The 18034-nt window shown below is 37.7% G+C and overlaps 1 protein-coding gene across 4 annotated transcripts in view; it reads right to left on the minus strand.

The window, feature by feature from the left end:
* Nucleotides 1–16979, minus strand: part of smarcd3b (SWI/SNF related, matrix associated, actin dependent regulator of chromatin, subfamily d, member 3b) — a 36211-nt gene extending 19232 nt beyond the window's left edge. The window contains exon 1 of one of the 4 annotated variants that reach the window (XM_052561691.1): nt 16720–16979. In XM_052561691.1, the coding sequence (XP_052417651.1) occupies nt 16720–16731 (12 nt within the window). In that variant the 5' untranslated portion in view covers nt 16732–16979. Of the gene's footprint in view, nt 1–379; nt 964–16719 lie in introns of those variants that run through there. The other 3 variants (XM_052561693.1, XM_052561690.1, XM_052561692.1) reach the window with 3 other exon arrangements.
* Between the last annotated feature and the right edge of the window lie 1055 nt (nt 16980–18034).

The raw sequence follows: 18034 nt of genomic DNA on the forward strand, positions 1-18034 counted from the left end.
TCTTGATGTGTTCTCGGAGTTGTAATAACAGTGTGTGGAGTCACAGAGAGGCTTGTGTTTTGAATGAAAGCGCCCGTCACCTTCGGCACGCTGCCAAACGCATGCAGCCTCCAGTGACAAAAGTGGCTACCTTTGGCCTTTCTTTCACGTTCACCGATCCGTCTAGCTATTTTTTTCTTTCTTACATGCACATCTCCCTCATTCGCCTCTCCTCCGCTTCAAAAAGAGGAGCAGCGAGGAGCCGGGATCCGGAGGACTGGAAATAACCTTCACATGGACACCGTTCACCGCTATCAGTCAGACACACGGGCTGTGTCTGTAGCGGAGCTCACACACACACACACACACACACACACACACGAGTCAAGAGGGTACGTACCACTCCATGGACGAGGAACTCAAATAGTTTGCTCTTGGTGGCTTTGCGAGCTCCTCCAGCGGTCTCCTCCGAAGCCATTTCCCTCTGGTCTCCCTCCACTCTGGTTCTCCCTCTCTTTTGTCTTTCCCTCTCCCTCGCCTCTCTTCCTTTTCACCCTTCGCTCACCTCCTCAACCCCCCTCCGAGGCTCCCTGCTCCACTTCCCTTACTTTCTGCTCTCTCTGTCTCTCTCTCTCTCTCTCCGCCTCGGAGTGTGCTGCTCTGTCGAGTCTCTCGCTCTCTGTGTGTCTCTCACGCTTGTGTTTGGTTGCGCTGTCTTTCAGGAGGCCGGCTGGGAGAGAACGTGGGGGGTTGAGAGTTGGGGGTCTTTCAGGGGGGTTCCTGCTGGCCCACCATGACCGTCCCCCCTCCCCCTTTACAAACACACTGACTGGACAGCACGCGCGCTCACAGGCTGCTGCAGCTGTTGCATTCCATGGGTAGATAAGGGAAGGCTCGCTGACTGGACGCTCGCAGCCCTAGTCTCGCCGCTAAAACCAAACCCCTCCTTCCCTGCCTTCACTACTGCTTTCTCTCCTGTCCTTTCCTTTGCTGCAGTCAAACCCAGCAATGCTTGGAATACGCTGCTCATTCTCAAAAAATGGAGGGAGGTTTCTTAAAGCAGCAGCAGCAGTGAGGAAAAGCTGCCTGGGTTTCGATTGAGGTGGAAATAAAACAGGCTCGAAGAGCACTGAAGGCCGATTTTTTTTTTACTATACCCGTCATCTTGAGCTTCTTCATTTGCTGTCTGTCACAACTAAATACTAATACCTTTAATAATTTCCTGATCTTCAATTTATGTCTGATAAATGTAGCTGTATTAATGGATTATGCTGTTAAAAATACACTGAACAAAATTATAAACACAACACCTTTGTTTTTGCCCTCATTTTTCATGAGCTCAAGTCAAAGATCTGAGACCTTTTCTATGTACACAAAAGGCCTATTTCTCTCAAATATTGTTTACAAATCTGTCTAAATCTGTGTTGTTGAGCACTTCTTTGCAGAGATAATTCATCCACCTCATAGGTGTGGCATATCAAGATGCTGATTAGACAGCATGATTATTGCACAGGTGTGCCTTAGGCTGGCCACAATAAAAGACATCTCTAAAATGTGCAGTTTTACTGTATTGGGGGATCGGGGGATCGGTGGATCGAGGGGGGGGGGGGGGGGGGGTCGAAAACCAGTCAGTATCTGGTGTGACCACCATTTGCCTCAAGCAGTGCAACACATCTCCTTTGTATAGAGTTGATGAGGTTTTTGATTGTGGCCTGTGTGAATGTTGGTCCACTCGTCTACAATGGCTTTGCGAAGAACTGGAACACGCTGTCGTATACGCGATCCAGAGCATCCCAAACATGCTCAATGGGTGACATGTCCGGTGAGTATGCTGGCCATGCAAGAACTGGGATGTTTTCAGCTTCCAGGAATTGTGTACAGATCCTTGCAAACTTGAGGTGATGATTGTGGATGAATGGCACAACAATGGGCCTCAGGATCTCGTCACTGTATAAAACGCACCTGTGTTCGTTGTCCACACCATAACCCCAGTGCACCATGGGCAATCGACAATCCACAACGTTGACATCAGCAAACCGCACACCCACACGATGCCATACACGCTGTCTGCCATCTGCCCTGTACAGTGAAAACCAGGATCCATCCGTGAAGAGAACACCTCTCCAAAGTGCCAGACATTATTGAATGCAAGGGTTTTTCCACTTAAGTCAGTTACAATGATGAACTGCAGTCAGGTTGTGACCCTGATGAGGACGACGAGCAAGCAGATGAGCTTTCCTGAGATGATTTCTGACCGTTTTTTGCAGAAATTATTTGGTTATGCAAACCGATTGTTGCAGCAGCTGTCCGGGTGGCTGGTCTCAGACTATCTTGGAGGTGAAGATGCTGGATGTGGAGGACCTGGGCTGGTGTGGTTACATGTGGTCTGTGGTTGTGAGACTAGTTGGATGTACTGCCAAATTCTCTGAAACGCCTTTGGAGACAGCTTTTGGTAGAGAAATGAACATTCAATTCACGGGCAACAGCTCTAGTGGACATTCCTGCAGTCAGCAAACCAATTGCACGCTCCCTCAAAACTTCCAACATCTGGGTCATTGGGCTGCATGATAAAACTGCACATTTTTAGAGATGTCTTTTATTGTGGCCAGCCTAAGGCACACCTGTGCAAGAATCATGCTGTCTAATCAGCATCTTGATATGCCACACCTATGAGGTGGATGAATTATCTCGGCAAAGGAGAAGTGCTCACTAACACAGATTTAGACAGATTTTTGAACAATATTTGAGAGAAATAGGCCTTTTGTGTACATAGAAAAAGTCCTCGATCTTTGAGTTCAGCTCATGAAAAATGGGGGCAAAAAATGATGCATTGATAATTTTGTTCAGTGTATGTGCCAGTAAAAAAATAACTCCAGGATCTTCCCATTGTGCAAAAAAAAAAAAAAAAAAAAAAAAAGTTATTAAATATTAAAGTATATATATATATATATATATATCAAATACACTATACTTTTATTTATCAAGATTATTTTGTACATACATATTTAGTCTATCTTGTCTAATGTGTACATATGAAGAGTTCATAAGCAAAAAAAAAAATTGAAATTTTCCTATATATTTATGCTCAGTGTTTTTTTTTTCCTCACATGAAAAAAAAAAAAGAGTTCTTTGCCATTAAAGTGAAATTACTGAACCTACATAGAAGCCTGATGAAAATGCACATTTTAGAAGAAAATTTAATATGGCACTTAGAGGCTTTTACATCTGAACTCCTCATATGTTGATTAACTAGTTTTATGGGGTATATGTCAAATATCACCTGACCAAAGCAGAAAACAGGACTTATGGCATCTGCTTGTTGGAGAAAGCATTAGCAGCAGTATGAACTGAGGGTGAAATCTATGGACTTTTATGGTAATCTACTTTCAACTTATTTAAAGCGCCGAGGTCAGAATAGGAAGTCTGTTGAGCATAACCCAGATTTATTATCTGAGTTTTACGGATTTATTTTCTTTTTGGTGTGTGTGTGCTGGAAGCTTCACCAAGACAAATTCCTTTGTGTGTGTGTAAACATACTTGGCAATAAATCCGAATCGGAGTTTGATTCTGATTCAGTGGTCGTCTCATTTCCTTGCTCATTATGAGTCAGTTCCTCAAACGTCCACGTGGATGATTTTCCCCATATCTTCTAACCTATGAACTAACGGCATCAATTAAAGTAAATATTATCAAAATATTCTCTACCATCCAGCTTTACTTCTTTATAAAACTGTCTGAGCTATTTCTATGCACAGAGAGCACATAAGTGATACCTGTTACTTTCTCAGTGCTAATAATATTAAACCAGTTACTCTGTCACTGTGTGAGTAGAGCATGGGAATAATCAATCCAGCTATTACAAATATTAACCATATTTTCCAAAGTTTACATTACTATAAGTATTGTTTCTAGGAGGTATTTTAACTGGGGTCATTGGCATGGAATTACATAGTCGTTTAGTTATTATTCAGCCTTTTAAGCAGTCTATTTTCCCTACAAATTATTAAAATGTTTCAGCCAAACTTCACTTTCAAACACTGATTGACGTAACTAATTTTTTATTTAATGTCATGTTTCACACATCTATTTGAACACATTGCAAAATTATTTCAAAGATAATTCTCCTAAAAATGAAAAATCTGTCATCATTTACACACCTTTACATTGTTCCAAACCTGTATGAGTTTTTATTCTGTGGAACATAACAGAGTATATTTTGAAGAAAGTCTCTGAGGTTTATAATAACATGTCAAGGTGCTAAAATGTCACCCCACTTTAAGGTTCGGCTTATTTATATACACATTTAAAACTGAGGGTAATAATTAAAAAACTGAGCACTGAAAAACCCTTATTTGTTTGACCTCTAACATAATTGTTGGCTGTTTTTTTGGTTCTTAATTTTTCTTTTTCCAAAACAAACAAAAAAAAGTTAATTAATCAATATTCTTTAAATTAAAATTGTTAAATAAATGTGAAATTGTCACTAATTGCAGGTCTTTGTGGAGGAGGCATAGCACAAAACACCATCCCAGCCACAAGTCGTCTCCCATCCTCCTTGATTTCACTTTACTAAACTCTAAAAGAGCAGTGAATGCAAAGTTATTAATGAAGTATTTTAAATGACAAATTTCATTGTGTGGTAATGTGTAAATGACAGCTGAAAAAACCTTTTCGTATTAGCATTCAAATTAGGAACATCTGTCAAGACATGGATTTTTAAAAATGTTTTTTAATAACACTCAACAGTTAATCATGCAAAAACCAGAAAAAAAAACCCTGAAGGGTTGTGTTGAAATAAAAAGGTGTCTAATTGTTAAATACCGCATTAGGAACTTGATTGACAAACTAAATTAAATTTTCCCTGATATTTTGTTACACTGAAGGCAGTGTGTTTTGACATTTGAAAACAACACTAAAATATGCTGTTTAATCAAGAATTCGGTGTTGCAGAAACCTTAAGGTTTACACAGATGTAGAGAAACTGCCCTAACAAGGACATAACTGACAAACAACCGGCTACAACCTGTGAATCACAAAAACTATGACCACATTGTCTGGCTGAAAACTCCAAAGTTATTAAATCAATATCAGTATTCATGCTATGATTCTGATGGAGAGCTGGAATATAAAATCCATACCAAATGCCTAAAGTAGGAAAAATACCTAAAGGTTTGGTTACAAATGTGATTGTGTGTTGAATAATCATAAAGATCATCTAAAGGCCATTAATCAAAACTATGCATTAACAAGAAGGAAGTTTATAAAAGATGCCAGAGACATCTGTCAAACTGCGACAGTGTCATACAAAGACAGATGTTTGATCATGCACAATATATATTAAGATGATTTTATATCTATATATTTGAGTTTGAATGGTTTTACACATTATTATGTATTAATCATGACAGGAATCAGGAAGTAGACCAGTATAAAGCAAGCAGCATGACAAACAAATGGAATGGTATGAAACTGAAAGACTGCTTTTAACAGCCTAGGATTTCTAGATTGACTATGTTTTTTTAAGTTCCTTGTGAACGGTGTACAGTAAACACACTATTTATTCATTCTAGTTTTGGCATTGTCTCATTTTGTAAAAACACTTATTTTACCTCACGGTTTAATCGGACCCCATTTTAAACCCGTGTAATTCGAGGACTACAAAACATATCTCTGTGTAACACAAGCCTTTATGGGAGAGTGCCACAAAGGAAACAGTTACTCAAAATGAAAGCATGTCTGGACTCTAGAGTCAGCCAAAAATCATAATAATGACCTATTATGGTGTGGGAAGTGATTTTGTGGTGACTTTGAAGAGAAAAGTGGTAATGTGTGACACAAACATAATACTGACTTAAAAAAAGAAACCAGCAGCAGCCACATAGGATTACAGTGCACAGAAAAATACTTTGAGAGGTGCTCTTTTTGTCTGCTTAAACTAGGGAATATATATATATATATATCTGTATATATATATATATATATATATCTTTTTTTTTTTTTGGTGTGGCATAGTGACCTCATTTTACTTTTGATCACTCCATTTCAGGATGTAGTTCTACACAAGGATCTCATCAAAGAGCTGAACAGATGTGGTGGTCTTAGTACCCCTTTGAGCCCCCACCAAGTCTCCCTTTTGCCATTACAGCTCTGCCAAACGCTCAGGTCCCATTGACTGGGAGGTGAAGGGGGTGGGGGAGCCATGTGGGGTAAGGAGAGAGACTGTGTGTTTTTGTCTATTGTTGGAGACTGAGGGACAGTTTGACCTCAAGCTGCAGTTTTAGGTTTCTCCTGCAGAGGTCTGTATACGCCTCCCAATAAAACGACTGACTAATCAAAGCCCAGAGAAATCACATTCTCATCTCTAGAGCTGGCAGTAAAGAGTGAGTTTGAGACAGAGGGAATCATTTTAACTCCTGAAACACTGATTTATGTACTGATCAGGTAACGGAGGAGGAAAAACAAGAGGGGTAATGAGCATGAACAATCCAAGATCAAATGTTGAATCATGTAGATAAAAATGTCATCAGTAAATCGAGCGGCACAATAACCCAATGAAAATAAGACCGTTTTCTTGATTCAGCTCTGCTTTCCTCAAGTATAAAATCTTGCTGAATGTTCATATTGCAAAAGCTTGTATCCTGGGTGGTCCGGTTTCAGACTAAAAGCACTCTTGGCAAAAGAGTCAGTAGCCAAGCCAAACAGATGATTTGAAAATAAAAGCAAGCTACCCTTTTCATTTAAAGACCGGAGCACATTTGATGTGATTCTGGATTACAGTGAAAGTAATAACATCTAAGCCCAGTTATTTGCTAGGCCTGTATTTGGTGCAGAAAGTGCTAGAATGACTGTGTTAAACTGTACTTGAGTTTGTACTCGAGTTTGAGCATCTGGCAAATTTAATATTCAGATCAACAAAGAATTTCAGAATCAAAGTAAACCTGTAATAATAAAACTAGAAATTTGCTACAAAGACATTGTTTAATTTGTAAGAACATGCTTTCATAGAGAAATGCAGAAAGTATTAAAGGCAGCCAGATTTTGTGCTATACTTGACTGAATGTCTCTATCCTCTGTCTTCTTGGAAAGACCAGTTTTTCCATTTCTCTGAAGAACAAAACTGTTCTCATCTTATTATTCGTATAAAAAAAATGAATACACATCTCATTTGGGTCCACAATAGTTTCAGGACAAACTGTTCTCTTAAATTGTAAGTAATATTATGTAGCTGCTGATAGTTGCAGCAAATATGACAAACAACAAAGGTAAAGCAATTAAAAAGTAGTTTACATATTTAAAAAAACCGACTACATCTTACAATATTACATTTTAAAATAATTAAGAGATTTCTTTAGACTGTTAGTGTGTTTTTTAAACTAGAAAACCTTTTAATTCATTTAATTTAATATAACGTGATACCTTATGATATACGCAACCGATCAAAAGTATCCAGTCAGTACTTTTTTTTCCCCCAAAGAACTTCATACATTTTAAAAGCGAAGGAGGATGAAATGTATCGAAAGTGACATTTTGACATTTCTATTCATCAAAGAATGCTGAAAACATTTATCATAGGTATTACAAAAATATTAAGTAACACAACTGTTTCCCACACTGGTAATAAATAACGTTTCTTTAGCACCTAATCATATAAGGTTGAAGACTGGAGCTTCTGAAAATTCTGCTATGACATCACAGAAATAAATGAATTTTACTAAGTCTTGGTGACCATAACTTTTTTAGAAACTTTGAAAATCTTACTGATCTTAAACTTTTGAACAGTAGTGTATAACACATTGTAAAATATGTTAAATGTTGTGCACGTATTGTATTTCACACGACTGAAAATATAGCTAGACCAATGCAATCTAACCAATGCAATGCAACCAGAACATGAAACCGATATTGTGCTTTTTTTATTTCCCGCTCTCATATCTGCTCCTCATATACATACACAAATACTCTTTAACCTACATCCTTCATTCTCGTTCAGTGTGTGTGGACAGAGAGACAGGATGGACAGAATGAGGCCAGAGACAGTTAACGTCGAATTGAGCATTCTATAGAGAACGCCTTTCAAATCTACATAGTACAACACCAAGGTGAACATTCATGTCCTCTGACTGCATAACAGACACACATAACATCCAAAAATCAGCTTTAAAGGCATCAACTCCATGTGTCAGATGCCTATTAAAGTATGGATTAACATAACAAGCCATTCAGCCGACCCGGACTCTCCCTCTTCCCCTTGTTTACTCGGGTGGAAGCACTAAATGGGATATTGAGCCTTTGCAATAAAAATGGGTCAGCTCTCTGTAAGCCAGACAGTCTGTCTCAGAGACGGCTAGAAAGCACCGTATTCAGGCGAAGCGGCACACTGCACTACAGACTCAGACAGACCACCCTGCCTCGCAGTTGAGCCCCTTCGGAGTCCAGGACTTTAAAGAGAGAAAGTACTGAGGCCCACTGCACAGCAGCTGCAGATTTCACCTGTAATTACACAAAAGGCCAGGGCTGGAATCAGAATATCTCCAATCAATGTGGGGGTAACTGAATACCCTTCATGCAGGACAGTGATACTGTACATCCAGGGGCATTGAACTCGACTGTGCCCAGCATTTTCATTCATAGAAGACAGCACAGCTTTTTGTTTCTAATGGAAATACCATAAATACTTAAGCTGTCATTGTAATAATAGCTGCAGTGTTTTAAGGTTTACACCTTTCACAATTTATAATTATGCTTCTAGGTGGAAAAGTTCTTAAAGCCTTTGTGCAAAGGAACTACACTAAAGCATAAAAGGAGACTTTTCATAAGCGCACTCCTCTTTGCCCCAGCGCACAGCGCGAGTCAAACAAGCGCAGAAAAGGTACAGGTGAAGAGGCAGCTTCAGTAGAGCAACAGTGACACGAGATGTTGTCAGGCCATATGTCAGCAAACAAGATTTTCTGTCCTCTCACCCATTATATAGTGTTTGTAGCATACGCGCTTCAATTGTATCCACAAGTATGGCAGCGTGCTCTGTAGCCTGTATCATTTCATAATAAAGTGCAAATGAAACTATAGGAGCATGCATGTCATATCTACGTCGTATTCAGCAGCGGCAGCTCTTAAAGTGATAGCAGCCAAATAACCTAATAACCAGCTGCTGTGCTGTCTGTTAATCAAAGAACAAAAGACTAAAGAGGATTATTCATTCATTATTCATTTTCTGTATATTTCTTCCTACAGTTAATATGACATTTATTGTAATGGGTTAAATGTAAAGATTGTTTTAAGTTCACTTAAATTAGATGTTATTTCTTACAAACTGTTATTTCTTTAAATGTTAAAATAGATAGCTCTCAATTACTAAGTAATTCTGAATGGCTTTAGATAACGGTTAAATATTAAGAAAAAAAGAAACATTTCCTTCGGTAGTATTGGTATCAGTGAAAAACATTTAGTCATTTTTAAAATACATTTCAAATGAAATGAAATGAAATGTATGCATTTAGCAGACGCTTTTATCCAAAGCGGCTTACAGTGCATTCAGGCTATCAATTTATTACCCATCACGTGTTCCTGGGGAATCAAACCCCCAACCCCCAATGCTCTACCAATTGAGCTACAGGAACACAAATATTAAATCTATCAATTGTGATATTGAGTAACATTATACGGTTCAACTTATAATGAAGTACTTTATTATTCAAAATAACAAAAACTATCAAAACAATTTAAAATTAACTTTAAAGTTAAACTTTAATTTGACATTATTACAAAGTGAACCTTTTAAAAGTATGTCAAGAAACATTAAGAGTGTACTCTAAGTACACTTAAGTTCCATTTTATTTGATACTGCATTATGCAAGCAAGTATTTTTTTTATATATGTTTTAAGATTTGATGTACTACACAAGTGTGCATTCGATACAGTTGAGTTTCTTTTTCACAAGGGGGGAAGTCACTCTAGGTTTGCAATCTGACCCTAAAAGTATAAATTGTTGACTAAAGCAGTGTAAGAATGTGTCAAGGTCCGAACTAAAGAACTAAACCTGTCTACTGTCCAAGCTGGCAGGTGGTCAAGAGTCAAGAGGCATTTATTTATCATTTGCATAGTTAACACATGGGAAAACTGGGCATTGAAATGCTTGTGATGAGACTCAGACATACAGTGACAATAACAAGACATAAAAGACATAGACATACTTGGAGAGCACTGAGATTTTTGAGGGACTTCAGTGACCATAGACAGAAAGACACGGACAGAGCATTACGTACAAATAAATGCCAGTAACAGATACAATAAAGGTAGACAGTCTTAAGAGTTATAAGTAGTCCTGAGGTACTAATATAAGATTACTGGGGTACAGCAGTCTCTAAAATCTCATTGTAGAGTGTTGCAGAGCTACATGAAAGAAAATTAAAGTGGCAGTGTAAGTACAATAAAAGCAAACATAAGAGCAGCATGTATTCTGGGTTTAGATGTGGCATTTGCAAATTAAAACATCATAACACTGTTAAAACGTGTATATGTAAAATGTTAGGAATAACATAAGGCACTCTACTGATCTACAAAACAGAATTTTTATAAATACAGATACATTATTTTAGAAAAGATAACCTTGCAAGCTGATTGCTTGACTTTTGGTTGCATTCATAATCCATGTTTTCTTACATAAGCAAATCAAACTCCCACATAAGAGCTTGCAAAAAGTTTCTGCACTTACAAAGGCTGGTTTTACCTTAATGCTTCAAGATCATTCCAGTCCAGCCAAATAAGGAGTATTTGGGGGGGTCTGAATGTCACTGAACTATTAGACTGCAAAATATCAAACCAAGTGGCATCTGCAAACAAATGAGGCAGAACCAAGCTATTTTAGAAATGTTTACTTTTAACCAACTGATCCCATGGTAAAACTAAAATAGTATACAAAACAATATATTACTAACTAACTAGCATAATACATCAAAAAAGTTAAAATCAAGTCTGCAAAGCATTAGACACTATTTGTATTTGTTGTATTGGTTCAGGACATCAGAGACATTAAGATCCACTTTTAGGAAAAAAATCTTTTTGTTTTTAATAACAACCATCACTGCTCCACAATTGAGGAAAAAAAAAAAAAAATTTTTTTTTTATATATATATATATATATATATATATATATATATATATATATATATATATATATATATATATATATATAAATATAAAACATAACATTAATATATAACATTTAATATAAAAAAACAAAAATATATTTAACAGACAAATGTTAATATAACATTGTGCTGCCTTCTAAATATAATTTGGTTTGATGTTTTGTTAATGACATTCATATTTTTGTATATATTTATTTGTCAAATAAATTACAAATAAAAGGTAGAATTCAAAAACACGAACAGGCTCGGATAAAGCAGAAGTACGCATATAAATCAGAAATGCAAATACTGCAGGTGTCTTAACAAATGAGAAGAAGCATTGTTGAGCTGAACAAAGGGCAGCATGACACATGAGGCGTTTCTAGAATACAGCATTCTAATTCCTCACATTTAGACCTGCAGGAAGGCAGTGAAGGAGAACAAGAAAAAGAATGAAAGAAAGCGAGTATTTAATAATCATCCCTTCATCTCTCTGCCTGCACTCTCACTTGTGAAAGAGCCAATTCTCCCAAAAGCTCTTGAGGTGTGACAGCTAGAAAAAGTGGGTCCTTGAATACTAATGGGATTTCTCTCACTCTCCGAAGATTGCTGGGCACTGAAGCAAACTTCTGTGATCCATTCTAAGTGATGCGGGCCTCGCTGGAATTGTTTCCAGAGAGAATACAAGGCCCCGAGCTCAAAGACACACCTGCGACTTGGTCCCACAACCTACCACAAAATTGTCCTCATTTGCAACAACTGACTTAGCACTTTGAAGCTAATCTGGCCACACGGTGTACAATCCCCAAAGGTTAAAGCATTTAACAGATGTCTCGCTGAGAGACAGCAGGCAGTACAAAAACTTCTCTTGTTGTATCAAACTTGTCCTACTAGAACCAATTCATTTTTGTCTTCTATAGAAACGAATCTGCGCTTTCAAAAAAAGAAAAACAAAATGTTGACTTTCTCAGCTGTTGTTTTTTTGTGTTTTTTTTATATACCTGAAATAACAATTTCAAACATTTGAGGAATCATGGGTATAGGCCTACTATTTTATAGCCTTCAATTGTTTATTGTAAATAATTTTCAGTAGATCGATTTTTTTTTTTTTTTTTTTTTTTACATGGCCCCTGTAAAATACATGTGGACTGATATATTCCTATTAAACTTTGACAAGTTATAACACTAATTATTGGGCTAAAATGTGTGCGTGTTATAACAATTGCCCTGAAAGCATTAATAATCACAAACATTTGAGAAATTAAACACATATTTTGAAAGAAATTAATACTTTTATTCAGCAGGGACACAATTAAATTATCAAAAGGGAGAGTAAAGAGAAAAAAACGAAATGGAGGACTAAAGTAATGGTTACAAAATGGCTTTGCCATCACAGGAATAAATGACATTCACAATCACAATATTACTGTGTTTACTGAATTTATCATTAAATTAACACAGCCATTTTGAACATAATTTCTTACAAAAACATGAAAATCTTACAGACCACAAACTTAAATGGTAGTGTATAAGGTTGACAAAGCTTGATAAGATCGTAATAAAATTATTCTATGCTTCATGATTAAAATAAAATAAATAAATAAAGGGAGAATAATCCTGTGGGGTTTGAATGACATAAGGCCATCCTTAAAAATATTCTTGTTTCTCGTAACCCGACCGACCCTGTCAATTTAAGACCGACTCAAATGTTTTTAGTTTTTAGTTGCTTTTAGTCCGACTGACTTTCTGGTTGTAAATTTGCGTTAAGACCGACCAATTTTTTTTTACTCTTCAAACAACTAAAACAAAAGCAATCAAATAATATTAATTATATTTTAGTAAGTATTGTAAATACATAAATTGCATAGGCCTACATACACATGAAGACTACATAAAAAAAAAAAAAAAACCCTTGACGTCATCTGTGTTAACACGGATGTCACACTGTGGCCTGTGCGTTTGCTTCGTCTCATACAGGCGGCAAGGAAGTCGACCGGAAGTTGAAGTCGGCTGCGTGCCGCCATCTTGTAGCAGAACTTCACTTGCGTTAGCATTCCCATTGACTCCCATTCATTTTGGCGTCACTTTGACAGCGAATAACTTTACATCTGAGGCATTTAAAGACTCCGTTTGTCCATTATTTATTTCTAAAGATACACGACAATGTATAAAGGGCTCCATTACCTTCTATGTTACATTATGGCCCCGTAGAAACTTTTTGTAAAATATAGGCTAACGATTGCGTCATAACTACTCGGCTCTCTGTCGCATTACCGTACAGACAGGAGGAGAAGCTCGCAGGCAATTAACTTAATATGGCGTACTGGCGTTACATTTTAAAATACTATACAAAATAATTAATCAGAATACTTACTCCTGCTCACTCACGACAAAGAACTCCCCGCTCAAGCTCGCCGTCTCTGCAAGATTTACGATGGCAGTTTGCACACACAGCTACTAGAGGATTTACATCTGGCAGACAGGTTGCTGACGTCGTCAAGCTTCGTTTGAGTCTGCGCGTCAGAAACGGAAGTGCTAAAAAACACTAAAAATGTGCTTCATTTGTCTCAATTGAGTTCCAATGGGGTCGCTGTGTCCATTTCTTTTACTGTCTATGGTCTCATAATCTCAGTCAGAGTTAACGGTCCGCGCTTGGTAATGATGTCTGCGGCTGCAGTAAACTAAATGTTTGCGGTCACGGTTCAAAGTCATACGGGTTCAGGCACCATAATACAGCTAAAGAAATGCATTAAAACAGCTCGACACCGCTTTAACTCGGCACAAAGTTCTGGAAAAACGGTGCCCAGATCTTTTCCCATCCCTTCTCCCGTCTAGTCTAAAACCATGACCGTGTCGACTGTCACTATGTTCGAAAATCTATTGCATGAACCAACCAACCAACACAAGTTTCGAAAACGAAAAAGGGAAATTGATTTTGACTACCATGTTTAAGCCTGCAGTAAATATTTTGCATTGTTATGGCAGTCCACTCTGCTTATTGTTTTTCTAGAATGTTGCACTCCTGTTTGTCATTGTGCACGAAACTTCATGCCAATAAATCATCAGAAATATTGGTCTTTACCAATATATTGAATCTTTATATGCGTCCTGCCTGTTGTCTGTGGATTTATCTATATTTGGTGTTATTTACCGTATAAAATGCATTTAGACATAGACATTTTTACAATTGATTCAATGAACACTTGTCTCTCAAATCAAACAGGATTTTTTTTCACAAAAGTGACAACCCAAGAAAGCAAAGTAAACGGTCTCTCATTTGTAGGTTGCATTGACACCTAGCGGTGGATGCAAGTAAAACAGTATAACAGTACCTTCATTTTTTTTTTCTTCTCACCTGATTTTTTTTTTTTTTTTACATTGAAACTTAAAAAAAAAAAAACCTACCTACCATCCCTTTTTATTTGTATTTTTTTACTGTTACTGCAAAGTAACTAAAATATTTTTAAGGATGGCCTAATGTTGAATCAATTTGTCGATTAGAATGCAGTGAGTATCCACACTGTTACTCTCTCAAACTCACACACAACATTAGATACTGCATATGAACACAGCCTGAGCTCTCACAGACACCAGTGTTGGTTAGATCGGTCCACATGTACTATATGAGTGCTCCAGCACGCTCAGCTTATCTACAGTCAATGGCCATGTACAATCCTGCAGTGCATCCAAGCAGAAGCGATGCAGCAGTTACAGAGATCACTCCAGCAGCATGCATCTCACCACAGCTCAAAAACGTGTGTATTGCATGACTACTGATTACTCTTAATTAAAATAAATTATTAGCTTGATTTACTCCGCAGCCATCTGAGATGGATATATGAGGAAAACAAAAATGTGAGGGAATTGCAACTCAACACTGTGATCACAAATGCCTTTTCACAATACTACTTTGAAATCACAACAAAACATAAGATATATTCAACAGGGAACTTAGATTGTATGATCTGTGCCATATGCTATATATGCTGTTTTATAAAATAACACTTCTCTCATGAACCCTTCCCCTGAAAGAAAATGGTCTATAAACCTCCAGCTGTTTACTGGTACAGTATGAGTGAACAGACATTGATTTCAGGGTCACTCCACTCGTAAAAGAAACGGCTAAATTATGATGGAGCACCATAATATCAGTCCTTCTGGGGAATAAAAGCACATATTAAGAACTAGGTTACCTAATAGTGGAAAGCAGAATGCACCCAATGCAATTAAGGACAGAAAAAATCTGAACGCTTTCCTCTTAATATATATTATATATATATATATATATATATATGAAATAATAAAAGTGAACAAAATAAAAATATTAAAAAAAATGTAGCCAGTCATATTCATCTATGTCAATATGCTTTTACACTTTTAACTAGAATGTAAAAAGTGCTTTCATCTATTTATTGTAAAAACGCAGTCATTCAGATGTATAGGACTATTACTTTTACAGTATATCTTAACTATTTTAGTGACATCAAAACAGTCAGTACTGTATGTGCAGGACCACAAGGAAATTGGGCATTTTTCAGATCACACTGGAGGAAAACTCAGAAAACTATTTAAGTCAGAAACAAAGTTCATATGTGAGTTACCACCCTTACAAATACAACAACCAGATTCTGCACAATCATAATGTGCTGCCTCATAGCATATCATTAATATTTGATTTAAGCTCCTGGCAAGGCCTGCACTGTTATTATCTTGGCCTAACTTATAGCTGTAAGGATATACAGTATTTGAAACGACAAATATTTTCTGTTTCAGAGAGTTCAAATCAGTACAAGCATGATATTAACACTTGAACACTTTTTTTTTCACCATATACATTTTTTTATGACTCCAATTGCTTATGATTACTTGAAAAAGATTTCAGAGACTAGGTGTTGAAAGCCTTGTGTACAGTGCACAGACATAAAGAGCTGTTGCACTACGGACGTCCCGTGTTCGAATCCCCCCCCCCCCCCCTTAACTCTAAACTTTCCTATCAAGATCTTTTTTTTTTAATCAAAGACTGCATTATCAAAATGTCATTTCTACATTCAATTCAATGTTTCCATGCCTTCAGGCTTGAAAATACGTTTTCAAATTCCTGATATTTCTTGGTTTCAGCTCACATGGACTATAAGAGTAAATTTTGAGGAAAGGCATCTTTATATTTCTAGTTAAGACTTGCAACCCCAACAACTGAAGCTGAGAGGTACTTGAGGCTCTTAGCATCTGATGTCTCATAACATCTCCACTACAGCCTTAAGTGTGCTGCTCTGAACCTCTCACTCCAGTCAGCATTAATGAAGAACCCTTCATCAGCACTGAAGATCAGTGATGGAGGAGACAGGATTAACACGTGCACCAGTGTGTGTGTGTGTGTGTGTGTGTGTGTGTGTTCTGTCCGGCTTCATATACAGTCTCTTTCTGCTCTTTACATTGCCAAATAAACTAGATCCAGTCGGAAAACTCCCATGCGCACTAATCTGACTGTCTGTGATGAGATGGGCGGATTATACACCGTCAGGACGGTAACAGACCGCGGACACTGAACACTGTTGATTAATAAGTGCTCAGTGGAGTAGATGACATTGTTAAGATGTTGCTGTAAATGTCCTACCTTCCTCTCCATGGCAGGTTACTGTGGCCAGCTGTTAAGGGCAGCGGAGGGCAGATGAAGAAGCGGATGTGTGTCCGGAGCGATGGAAATGAAGTTCTTTATAGCTGAAAGCGCGCACACACACACACCCTGTTGCTCGGTGCTGGAGTGACTGGACAGTCAGTGTGTGGAGAGGCAGTGGAGTGAGGAGGGGATGCAGCCAGAGACGGTGAGCGCTGAGGCGCAAGCGCGTCGAATAAAACTCTGGATGTGGAGGGAGCGTCGACAAATTACGCGCCGCTCACTACAGTCAGTCACTCACACTTACCGGCGAAATACAGAGGGACCTTTGTCGAACAGGCCTGGAATAGTGGGCAACACGCGCATGAAAAGTTCGCCAAATATTTGCACATAAAGATACGAGTAAAGAAGAGATGGCAGTAAAGATTAAACGAGTTTACAAAAAAGCAGCTGTCGCACAATAAGAGCTGGTTTCCTCTCACAATAACCAACGTCCATAAACGTGTGATGCTGGCTGACAAGAGCTATTAAAAAGGGATAACGTAGTTCATTCAGAGATTAAAGTTGAATATATCGTTATTTATATTAAATTCATAAAGTGAACAATCATTTTAAGTAGCCTCGCTGATACTGATTTTTTTAAGGATGCAAATATTGTACTTCCCTTGCATTTTTCCCCACGTCCCGTCAGGCTCTATGAAATCCAAGGGTCCAGGAACAGATTGTCCTATCACACACTGAACAATGATAGTTTTCCAGCACTTAACTCATGTCATTACAAACCTCAGAAAAACCTGATCATAAACCTTCAGGTGTTTGTTGATATAAATGAGCGTTGACGTCAAGGTCACTCTTCTCATAAAAGAAACATTATGAAGGAGTATCACAGTACCTTTCCTGTTGGGAGCAGAAGAAAGCAGAAGTATGCTACATAATCGTGAAGCAGAATGTGGAGAACCGCAGTCTATTCAATATCGCACTTAAGTCACATTAACTGCAGAAAGTTGTGCTTTCAGAAGTATTTATTGGAGCTGAGATGCACAGTTATTTTCACCTTCTTTAACAAAGTATGGTAAAACGAGATTACTACCAACAACCTTCCTGATGCAGATCATGTCCAACTTCACTCCTGACACTTGTGTAAGATGACACTGTCAAGGTCACTGATAATGTCTAAGTCCAGTCTCAGAATACAAATTCATACCACAATTTTTTTTCCCCCCCAAGTTAATATGTGCACAGAAACCACATACATTTTTACTCCTAGATATTTGCTCCTTAGTTGCTCCTAACAAACAGGTCCACAAATCATAGG

This window comes from Carassius gibelio, chromosome B7, assembly GCF_023724105.1.
Source record: "Carassius gibelio isolate Cgi1373 ecotype wild population from Czech Republic chromosome B7, carGib1.2-hapl.c, whole genome shotgun sequence".
NCBI classification, from domain to species: domain Eukaryota; kingdom Metazoa; phylum Chordata; class Actinopteri; order Cypriniformes; family Cyprinidae; genus Carassius; species Carassius gibelio.